Source organism: Filicampus tigris, chromosome 14, assembly GCF_054856515.1.
Source record: "Filicampus tigris isolate MCC_2025a chromosome 14, RoL_Ftig_1.0, whole genome shotgun sequence".
Classification (NCBI taxonomy): domain Eukaryota; kingdom Metazoa; phylum Chordata; class Actinopteri; order Syngnathiformes; family Syngnathidae; genus Filicampus; species Filicampus tigris.
In genome coordinates, this window is record NC_141230.1 from 19,993,433 (window position 1) to 20,005,563 (window position 12,131).

Below are 12,131 nucleotides of genomic sequence, written 5' to 3' on the forward strand. Positions count from 1 at the left end.
AAATAGAAGTAATCTAAACCAACTGACGAAAATAGTCGTCATACACTGTCAATTGCTGTTAGCACAACTTTCCAAACCCACTTAGAAACTACATGCACAAACAAACCAGCTCACTAACTAACTTGACGGACTGACCAGCTCCCTAACTATAACTAAGTGACTGACCAACTGACTAAAATAGCTGGAAGACGGCATGAAATTGCTTTCGACACAACGTTGGAAATAACAGCTTTCAAAGTTCATACTGCTGCTTTTCTGCCACTGCCTTTCACGCAGCCGTCATCCCGCCTCTGATTCTACATCGCTAGGCAAGAAATTGTCAGGGAGACTTGAGCCGGCGATTTGCGTCTGTACCTTTTATTACGGAACAGCGACATGGGAAAATTAGTGTACAAATCTGTCTTTGTCTTTAATTAAAATGAAGCAGATGTGTTGACGCACTGCGTGGTCACAAACACTCAGCAAGATGGTTTTACGGGGTGGTTACGGTGAGGTTGTTACGGCGGGGTGCGCCCGAGGGGGGCTCAGCTGGGAAAATCTTCTTTGGACTTGCCTTGTTTTCACACATTTCTTTTTTTTAATGGCGCTTCCACACACTTTTAATTGGATCTTAAGAGACTTGCCAGGTGACACAACGTTCGCACTTTAATCTGGCGACCACTCTTTTTTTTTCTCTCCGACTGGGATCTATAATCCCAGAACATCAAGCATACGCTAATTAGTCGCCGTTATAATGATTTATTCCATTCTTGGAGCCATTCATCACCACGCCAACGTACACACACACACACATCCTTAAACAAAGTTAGCATTAAATTTCATTATCATTTTGTACGACAACTCAACAACAATAAGAACCCGAATTCACACAGCAAGCACGTTTTACTCAGCATTCGCAAGATTGTTCTCCCTTCACCTGATATCTGGACCAAAAACGGTTGTGTTCTTTAACTGACTGACTGACGACCTAAACAACTAACTTTGCAACTAACTAAAATTCCAAACAAAGAACCTAACCACCTAACTGACTAGCCAACCAGTCGGCAAACCAAAGTGACAAATTAACCACACAAACAAGAAAACACCTGACAACCAACCACCTTATCCCCCCCCCCAAAAAAACTAACACGCTAACCAACTACCACACAAACAAGCTGACCTACCAAAAAATCAAATGACTAACCAACCAACTGACAAACTAACCAGCGACCAGCCAACCAAACGACGAACTAAAACTGACTCACTGTAAATGACCAATGAAGCAACAAACCAACTAACAAACTGGCTAACTATACCGACAAACATCTGACAACTAAACAAGTGACGAACAAGCTAACAATTTGACCAACCATAACCAAGCTACCCATTTAACTGCAATGATTGCAAACCATGGCGTTGTAATCCATCCGAGTCAACTCACAAGCTACCTAATCAAAGAACTAACCAACCAACCAACTTACTTGTCAACTGACGAATTAGCCAAACAATCACCCAACCAACTAGCTAAAAATCAATTATTTTTAGTGGATTGGACAATGAACCAATCAACCAACAAACTAACTAAGCAAGTGAGTAACCAGCTAACAAACCCGCTGGGGATGACTAGTAGTGGCTGGCACCGATTGGTAATGATTGGTAGTGTGCGGTACTGTTTGCGAGTAATCTCTGGTACCGACAATGTCTGGTAGTCACTCGCACTGACTGGTAATGACTCGTAGTGACTGATGGTGATTGTTAAAGGACTGTTAGTGACTGAAAAGGTCAGGTTGTGACTGGTAATAATCGTCAGTAACTAGTAAATTCAGTAGTGACTCATAATGTTTGATATTGACAGGTAACGATAGATAGTAACTGGTAAGGATCGATAGTGACGTGCACTGATTCGTAATGACGGCTAGCAACCGGTGATGAGTGGTAAGACCTGTTAGTGACTGAGTGGTAATGTTGTCCTTATCAGTGCGGCGCCACATGTGGTCTAAGCCTTGATTAGCGCGGTCTGACACCCCCGCCGCCATTGTTCCCCGGCCGCCGCCGATTGTGTTTTATGCAAATGGCTGCGGGCGGTTTCATGTGCGGCGGCTGGCGAAAATGGGACGAATGCGCTGTCAGGTTAGCTTGTTGGTCTGCCTAATGGATGGAAATGAGCTCCAGCACACGTCTCGGGCTCGGAGCGCACGCAATCAAAATGTGGCGGTGGAAGAAGCAGCAAATAAAAGTCAAATGTGGTGGCGGGGAAGCAGAGCTGCCTTTAATTGTGCGGAATGTGGCACGCCGAGGACAGCGCACGCTCAATTATAAGCCTTATTGTGCGGCCGCCAGGAAATCACACTTTTTAATATTCATGCGTGCGCGCCGGAGAGGACAATACACAATACACACTACATACACGCTGCACTGCCTGCTCACCTGCGCACATGTGAAACACTAAGAATAAAAAAGAAAGAAGTGTTTATTTTTTTTTCTTCTTCTCTACTCTTCCTTTCTCTATCTCTCCATAAGGGCATGGGCAAAAACAATAGAAATAGATGCTGCTAGACACTGGTACATATCTTCCATTGTTTTCTAAATATGACATAATGTATCAAATTAAATGATGTATATGCAGATACAGATAGATATAGCTGTGTAATGTAATAGATAATTGCTCAACTCAACCAGATAGCTAACTAACTGTAAGAAACTGTAAAACTGACAAACTAACCGATGAACTAGTCAACTATTTGTCTGAATAGCCAACCCACTAGCTGACTAATGAACCAAACAACAAGCTAAACAACTAAGCAACCGACTAACCAGACTGACTAAGGAAGCAACCAAACGTCTAACCAACTGACTAATTGACCGATTAACTGACTGACCGACAAACTGAACAACAAACATACAATCCATTTGACTAACCGACTAACGGACACAATGACGATGAGGATAACGACTAACAAATTAAGGAACGATCAAACTGATCAAATAACCGTCTTACAAGCCAGCCAACTAATTGACTGACTAACCAACCACCCAAATAAGTAAACAACCAAGATGACCAATGAGCAAAGCAACCAAACACATTTAACTAACTGACTGACTAACCTAACTAACCATCTTGCTGATCAACTAACTAATCTACTACTTGATCTAACAAAAACAGATGATGGTTAATCTACTTTGTATTCCCTGTAAATGTCTGTGTTGTTTCAACAAGTATTGTAATTGACTCTTTTTTTTTTTTTTAATTCAAGGCCAAACAAGCTTTATTCACGTTTGAGTGGAGCTAAAAAAACAAAAAAAACAAACAACAACAACAAACCCAACCAAAATCTCTCTTATTGGCTTTGAGACGGGTCGCTGTATTTCTTGTGCAAAGCGACCTGCACTCCCGGCCGCTCATTTCCCAGATTGCATTGATGATTGCACTCATTCAGGCTTTGGCTCGCAGGGAGGAGGAAAAAAAGGGTGTCGAGGGCTTTTGGCTTTGTTCCAGCGCAGCGAGGACGAGCTGGATAGAGATGGGCTGTGTATGTGTGTGTGTGTGTGAATATGTGTTTTGAGGGGGGCTGTTCAGGGGGATATTTGTGGTGAAGGTCAGAGGGTTAAGCCGACAGGGATCCTTGGAGACGAGGCTGAAAAAATGGCAATGCCCCAAGCAGTGATTCATGGCACAGGCATCCGACGGCTTCTTTGTGTGTGTGTGTGTGTGTGTGTATATTCGTGCGTGTGTGTGTTGGCCATGACGTCATCCCATCAGGCTGTCAGGGGCTGTCAAGAAGAGTCGGTTGTTTTTATTTTGGTGTCAGCAAGTCACAGCGATTGACCGCCAAGGGAGGGGGCGGGGCCATGCTCTTGATTGATAGGTGCTCACATAAAGGGATGATTGGTTGGCCCCGCACATTTGGTGGAAATACAAGCACTAATTTCATTCCTTTAATCTTTAGCCCATACAAAAAGCCTTGAATATCTTTTAAAGGGATCGGTTATGTTGTAACTCAAGAACCAACTAACTAATAAAACTAGCTAAACGACAAAGGGACTGACCATATATAATAATGAATGGACTAACAAACAACCCTAATGAAACAAGCGATTAACTAACTAAATGACTAATCGCCTGACTAATCAACCCAACAGCAACCAACCAAACTGACTAACTACACAATTGACTAACCAACCACAAATAACTAGCCTACCAAACAACTACAGGCAAACATACATTATCAATCGACCGACCGAGTGTATACACGACCCAACTAACTAACCAACTGACTGACCAACAAACCAACTGATCAATCAATGAATCAACTAACCAATCAACACACGAACAACCAACCTACTAACTTGCTGACCGACCAACTAAACCACTGCTCATCCAACTGACCAATCGACCAATCAATTGACCAACAACTAACCTAAGCGACCAACCAACCAACAACTGATGGACTGATCAGCAAGCTGACTGACCGACCAACCAACCAACTAACTACTTTAGAAAAATACTAATTAACTGACCAACCAACCAACCGAAAAACAAACAATTTAACCGATAAATTGACCAACTAAGAGATTAATTAACCAACATACTAATTTACAGACAAACTAATGAATCAATTGTCCAAATAACCCACATAGTAATCAACCAATGTGACAAACTAACTCACCTTCAAACCATCCAAGCAACTGAAAAAGTAATCAACCGACCAAATAACCAATGAATGAACCAACTAGCTAACTAGCTGACCAACAGACTAAAAAACTATAACTAATCAGGAATTGTTGTTTTATGTCACAGCGAGGATAGCGTTGATTTTGAAGGAGCGAGCAAAAGTAGCTTGACTCCAAGCTAACATGCTTAAGTCATTCTGTCTATTTTAGCCTGAAATCGATTACTTTTCCGTGAAAAGGTCCTATGATGATATCATGAATATATATTCATAACTTTTTGCCAAACTACAGTCGCTGATGCAAACCTGGAGCAAATGTCTGCTAAAGAGACTGGAAATCTAAAAGCAGCAATTGTGTAGGAGAAGCAGTGGTGCGGGAAAGTGTGTCTTTCCAGTTCCCCGGCGGGAAGCGGCGCTCCCACCTGACGACAGGAAGTAGTAGCGCAGAGGTGAAGAGAGGAGCCCAGCGTGAGACGGCTCGCTCTGCTGCCTCCCACTCAATGTCTGGCCCGGCGGGGGACCTCCTCCTCCTCATCCTCATCCTCCTCCTCCGCCTAAACTGTGGGAGCGCTGTACTGTACTGCACCGTACTGTATTGTACCACCGCTGCAAACTTCATTGGGTAGGTACATCATCTCATGCCATCCGCTCAAAGTCCCTTGATAAACTCTTGATAAAAATGCTGTTATTGCATAATCCTCATAACCAACAAACAAACAAGTTGATTCACAAACTGTCTGACTAAAATGACCTAACTTACCAACTAACTGACTGACTGACTGGCTCATTGACTCAACAAAAAAATAATCAACCAGACAACCAACTAACCACCTACTAAACTAGAAAAATTATAACCCCCAAATTACAATTATTGATTATGATTATTAATAATAATAGTAGGAATAATCATTTAAATAAAAATTAAAAACATATTTTAAATACATGCATAAATACTAGCTTTTGTTATTTCATTGCAAAACTATCTACACTTACTATAAAAAAGAATCCATTATCTAATATTAGAATATTGTAAATACTGTTATAGAAGCTTAATGGTTCCTTTAGAATGGAGCAAAATGTTGAGTTTTCTCCATATTGCCATCTATATTTTTCCTCAATTATTATATTTGAAATCAAAAGTCATTATTTAAAGCAGAGCGAATAAGATCCCCGGCATTGATGCCTGCCCTCAATTTGGAATCAGTCTTAAAAAAACCCCCAAAAAATACAATTCAATTTTACATTCCCCATCCCCATTTTGGCGAATTGGCGAGCGCCATCGTCTCAAAGGTCAGTCAGCGACATTTGATTTGACGCGCCAACCGCCGCTTCCTCGCGCATAATGTAAATAGCATCAGTCTGGAGTCGAAAGAGAGAGAGAAAAAAAATCAGCTTCCCCCGGCCTTATCTCGGTCGGCACACGTATAAGGGACGTGGATCATTTCAGCACTAATGTACGCCACTCACATTATACATGACATTCTTCCATCCCCTCAGAGGACGTATCAATAATTAAATCTACCGACAAATTGAGGCGCAAGGGTGTGAATGAAATCAGTTGCCAAGCTGCCAGAGACACTCTGCTTCCAGCTTTCAAGTGCCTTTTTTCCCTCCACAAAACCTCTCTGGACTTCACGACTGACTGACTGACTGACTGCAAGCTGCAGTTCCTTGTGCACACGGATAGAACCCGACATCAGGTCCACCAGGAAAGACATCAGGGAAACATCCCAAGGCAAGAACTCAAATAAAGGATCTTAGAAAACCACCTTGAGGAAAGTTTTACAGATCGAGAATGTCCTAAAGAAATGAGCTCAAATAAACACCCGATGGAAAGACTTGATTGAGCGACCTCAAGAAATGAGGATAGGCTCGAAGGAAAGACTTCATGGTGGACTTGAAGAAAAGATCATGCTGAAACACCTTGATGAATATTTTAAAGGGAAAGGTTAAGGAGGTCCTCAATAAATTCTCTCACGCAATGATTCCATGGACAAACTTAAAGGAACGACCTTAGGGGGAAAAAAAAAAATCAAGGGAAGACCTTATGCGAAGACCTCAGGTAAAATCTAAAGCAAAGACCCTGTAGGAACAATTTGGGGAAAGACCTATAGCAAAGATTTCATAGAAAGACCTCAAGGAAAGAGACCTCAGGAAAAGACTTAGCAGAAACCTTGAGGAATGTTTTCAAGGGTGAGAGTGAAGAGAAAGAACCTGGAGAACGAAATCAAGCAAACACCACAGCAGAAGGCCTCAGGGTAAAGCCTGCGGTGCGGACCTGAATCAAAGACTTTGAAGAAAATGCCGAGGAGACCGCAAGGATTTCCTTGGAAATGAGCTCAACATACTTCTAGAAAAGACTTCGCAGAAAACCTCGAGCAAATACTTCGATGAAAGACCGCAAACAGAAAGCAAGCAAAGACCTGACAGAGAGATGTGATGGAAAGACCGAAAGAATTGACCTCAGGGGAAGAACTCAAACAAAGGCCCAATGGAAACAACTCAGGGAAACCCCTTAAGCAAAAGCCTTAGCCAATGACTTTGAGAAATGTTTTAACAGGAAAGGTCTGGAGGAGGTCCTCAAGAAATGATCTCTGGCTACCTTGACTGTGAGCTTACCTCGTGGTAAGACATCAAAGACGCAGAGGAAAATCTCGTTTGAAGGCCTCGAGCAACTGCATTGAGCAAAGACCCTGGGGGACATTTTTCTCCTCCAGAAATGAGTCAAGAAAAAATCTCATAAAAAGACCTTGAGCAAAGACTTCAAGAACACACGTCACGAAAGGACCTCAAACAAAGATGTCATGCAAAGAATTGAAGACCTCCACCTCAGGCACAGAGGGAGTTCTGAGCACAGACACAGCAGCTAAAACAACAGCTGCAGTTATTTTCCCAACGATGTTTTGTGATTTTCTCAAAGACCTCCAGCGGCTAAGGACGTTGGAGCAAGGACCACTTCCTGTTTCCAGGATGAGAGTGAGGCCAGAGGTTGTGATGAAACACATTGAGACCCAAAGGCTGTCCACACAGCTGTGGAAGTTTGAAAAAGTATTTCATGGACTTTAAGAAAGTTAGAGTTAGCGGTTTAAGAGTGAAGCGTAAACCTTGGAAACGGTTTCCTGTTCCCAGTCCTTCGCACTTTGGTTCCAGACTTTATGGTGTACAAACTTCCATTACCACTAATACAAATAACCGACAATAGAATTCTATCCCTAACTCTTAAGTCCTAACCAAACCCCATACATCCTAACCCAAACCATTGGCACTGAACCCAAAAGTAAGACTAAAGGTCTGGGTTAGGGGAAATATTAGGAGGGTAGGTTGTATGGTTAGGGTTTGTGGGGTTTAGGTTAGGATGTAGGTATAGGCTAGAGGTCTGGTTTATGGACAGGGTTCGGGTTAGACCGGTATTAGGGAGTAGAGTTTATTAGGGTAGGGTTTAAGATTGGGATTGGGTTTGGTATTTAGGTTTGTTATTCGAGAGCAAAAATTCAAAATACAACTGGAAATAGGCAAAACCCGTCCAAGCTTGAGACTGCACCGACAGCGTGGCTCTGAGACAAACAAACACAAAACACCACAAACATGTCAAGTTATCATCCCGGCGATCATCTGAGGGATTCTGGGAGCTTGGACTGTTGACGTACGACACGGTCCGAGCAACTCGTGACGGAAAAACAAGATGAGCTCCAGATATCCGTGTTGACATTCCAGATCCCTTTTTTTTTCTTTTTTTTTTTTCGTATTATGATCCGCGCTGGGATTATCTGACGGACGCTTACTCTCCAGACGCCATAAACAAACAAACCGGATCACAGATTAGCCACTTCAAAAGCAAGCACGGGCAGGTTTACTAAAAAGCAGTAGACACCAAAATATTTTATACTGTAGCGTCCATCCATCCAAACTAAGTTCTGCATACACATTTGCTTTAAAAAGCTTCCCAGATGAATTCTTAAGTTATCGTAGTATCAGGCAAGGATACGGGTTCTAAAAAAGGGTTTCAAGGCAGGATTATGGTGTCAAAGAAGATTATAGCCAAGTTTCTAGCCGGGGTTAGTTTCAACTTTCTTTTTTCAGACCATCCTTGTTTCTTTCCTTTTTTGCCATCTTTCTTGCCTCCCTCCCACCTTTTCTTCCATAAATTCTTTCTTCTTTTCCTTTGTCCTTCCTCTACCTCCCTTCATCCATCCTTTTTCTTGCCTTCCTATACCTCCCTCCCTTTCATCAGTCACAATATTAATAGTGATTCATCTATTTTTCCACTTGTACGACTGTTAAAACGTAAAACACTGCCAGTGCGCTTAATAAAAGCTGTTTACGACGAGATCCTCGCTGCTTGTGCGCTACTGGGAATCAAATCAACGGAGTAATAATATCCAATATGATGAACAGATGTTGTTATCGTTGTGTTTTTTTTTTTCTTTAATTTTTTATTATGGTTGTTATGACTTCCCGTCAGGTTATGAATGTGAGCGCTTATGCAAAGATGCAAATAACGAGAAGCGCATAAAAGCTCATTTTCCTCTTTTGCTCCCATCTGACACTTGAGATTTTTTTTTTTTTTTTTTTTTTCCTTTTTCAACCATCCATCCTACACGTACACACACTTCTATACAGTACGCACACACATCCCACAACACCTTCCTCCTGCAGTTCGACAGTGGTGACGGGGACGAGTGGGGGGGGGGGGGGTGTCATGCGAGAGGCCCCACCGAGTGGGCGCTCTGTCAGCGGGCGCAGGTGGGACGGCGCGAGTGGGCGGCAATCAGGCATCAGATCCGGCACTAAATGCGGCGCCGGCCCGCATCCCACGCGGCAACACAGAGAGGAGCTTGATGAAAAAAAAAAAAAAAAAAAAAAAAAGCAGAAGGATGGAGCAGAAAAAAAAAGGATGGCGTGGGCCGCCCGGGGAAAGTCTGAGTGGGAGCAGAGCGATGCATCCTTTTCTGGATGACTGTATATATTACTGAGCCTGTTTATAATATTCGCAATTGCTGTAATGGGAAAAATGCATTTCATAATAAAATAGTAAATGACTTCTGTGTTCATTCCTAGGCTTGCAGCTGCAAAGTTTCAATTCCTAGTCTAACATTTTGGGGTCAAAAGTGTAAATAGACGCTAACAACTATGAATAATAAACAGTTTGGCTGAAGTTTGATTTTATTTTGGAAGTGGTGGCTCACTTGTTTTTATTGTGCAAGTCCACTCTACAGCCTGGATGTTGTGTGGTTGCTTTTGGGACTTTTATTGTAAAATAATAATAATAATAATAATAATGTACAGTACATGTACAAAGTAGAAGCTGAATGTGGTGTTGACTTTTATTGTAAAGGCCACAATGTACGCGCAACTTCAAAACATCCAGCTTTCACAATAAAAGTCCAAGAGCAACAACACAATATCCTGTTTACTTTCACAATAAAAAGTCGCAAACCACAGTTAGTACAAGGTAGCCGTTCATAATAAAAGTCCATAAAACATACTCAGGCCCGAAGCCCCGTTTCTTCAGCCTGTCTCAAAACATCCATCATAGTGACTTTCACAATAAATGTTGAAGAGCAGCCCCACAACTGCCAGCATGTAAAAGTAAACTTACACAATAAAAGTCGAAGGAGACGACACAACACCAAGCCTAACGGCAAAACATCCGGCTTTCCCCCCGTGAACTTTCAACAACCAAACTCTACATAGGGGACTTTCACAATAAAAGCAAGAAAACAACAGCTTGTGCCATAGTGACCTTTCATAATAAAAGCCACTCGCAACCACACAACATCCAGCTTGCACACGGTCAACTTTCACAATAAAAGGTACAAGCAACCACACATGGTGACTTTCAAAATAAAAGTCACCAGCGATCACACACAGCATCCAGCGAGTACAATGTGACCTATCACAAGAAAAGACGATGAGCAACCACACTGCAGCCAACTTGTTCAGACTCTCGCAATAAAATTCTAACAGCGTGTTGAGACCATCCCTTGAAGCTCCGGCTTTTATTTTTGATACGTCACGCAAATAAGTGCGTGTGTGTTTCTTGTCATTTGTGTGTGTTTTAGTTGTGATTGGCTGTGCAGTGAGCGCCTCCGCTCGCCCGCTCGCTAATGCTGGCAGCAGACAGCTGAGCTCCCGGGGGCCTCGGTCGGCTCAGTAACCCGGCATGCCGCCCTGCGACGCGTGTAGCGCAAACACCAAAACATGCAAAGGCATACATACACACACAAACAGACAAGACACACACACACATACTGTACGACATAAGCACAAAAACTGACATAAGTGCACACAAACATGTAAAAAAAAAAAACTACACACACATACACACGCTCACAGATGTCCAGGTACACATTGCACACGTACACACACAAAAATACATACACACAAACACACACGCGCACGCTCGCTAATGCACGCGCACACATGCACACGCACGACAACAGCTTCCAAAAAGCAATAATGTGGCCTTGGCGCCGCCATCTTTGTGTCGCCAGCGAGCAGGAAATTATTTCTAAAAATATCTGACTGACGTCTAACCTCTGAGTCACTTTAAAAAGTAAAACCAGACAGCACACAAAATGTCACTCTGGGCACTTTTATTGTGAAAGTTAGCGCATGCAACTTGCATGCCGTGCGGTTGCTAATGTCACCATACGGCAAACAATTTGTTCAAAAGACCACAGGCGACCACACAACACCCAGCGACGTCACCGTCTTGTTTTTGGTGACTTTCAAAATAAAATGACACGCCCAACAACATACTCAAGCCTATGAGCAAGGTGGTCTTACCTGGAGCAAAGACATGTTGCTGAGGTCGAGCCTGAATAGGAAGTTCCTGCAAGAGTGGGAAAAAGTGTGTGAGCGTGCGTGTGTGCGTGCGTGCGTGCGTGCTAATGTGTGTGCATAGGTTTCACCTGGCGCCCACAATGAGTTCATTCCTGGCAAGGTCAAGCGTCAGCTGGGAGAAATCCCGCACGCCGGCCCAGGAGAATGTGGACATCCACGGACTGAGCACTGAGGGGAAGACAAAGTATTATTAGCAGAGCTTAGCTTAGCCTAGCCTAGCATAGCATGACAGCTCATATTTTCCTTCACTTCCAATGCTAATTTCATGAACTATATCAACCACAAATGCCTCTTGGCTGTATATAATATATACAGAGCAGGGCGTCCCGCCTATGTGACGGACCCGTCCGTCTATCCGTCACGAAAGACGCCCGTTTTGCTGACAATTGACGAATAACGGGAACAATTTAGCCTAGCGTCCCATTAGAGAGACTAGCATAGCATCAGACAAACAAAGCAGTGAACAGTAGAAGAAAATAATGACAGTATTTAATCTCCAAACAGGAAGCATGACTGGGCCCCGCCCCCCTTCTTGTTCTCCTTAAAAAGACAGTAAACATCCGTCTGCTGAGAATTCCTACGGTGAGGATGATTGGCGTTTATCCTCCCGCTTACAAGCTTTTTTATACCCGCCGC

At 42.9% G+C, this 12,131-nt stretch overlaps 1 protein-coding gene across 3 annotated transcripts in view; it reads right to left on the minus strand.

Moving 5' to 3' along the window:
• The window catches only part of sema5ba (sema domain, seven thrombospondin repeats (type 1 and type 1-like), transmembrane domain (TM) and short cytoplasmic domain, (semaphorin) 5Ba), an 84,513-nt gene that overhangs the window by 37,541 nt on the left and 34,841 nt on the right, over positions 1-12,131 (minus strand). For all 3 annotated transcript variants that reach the window (XM_086051411.1, XM_086051410.1, XM_086051412.1), the window contains exons 3-4: positions 11,564-11,663; positions 11,439-11,484 (exon numbers count right to left, since the gene is read on the minus strand). In XM_086051411.1, the coding sequence (XP_085907537.1) occupies positions 11,439-11,484; positions 11,564-11,663 (146 nt within the window). The remainder of the gene's footprint in view (positions 1-11,438; positions 11,485-11,563; positions 11,664-12,131) is intronic.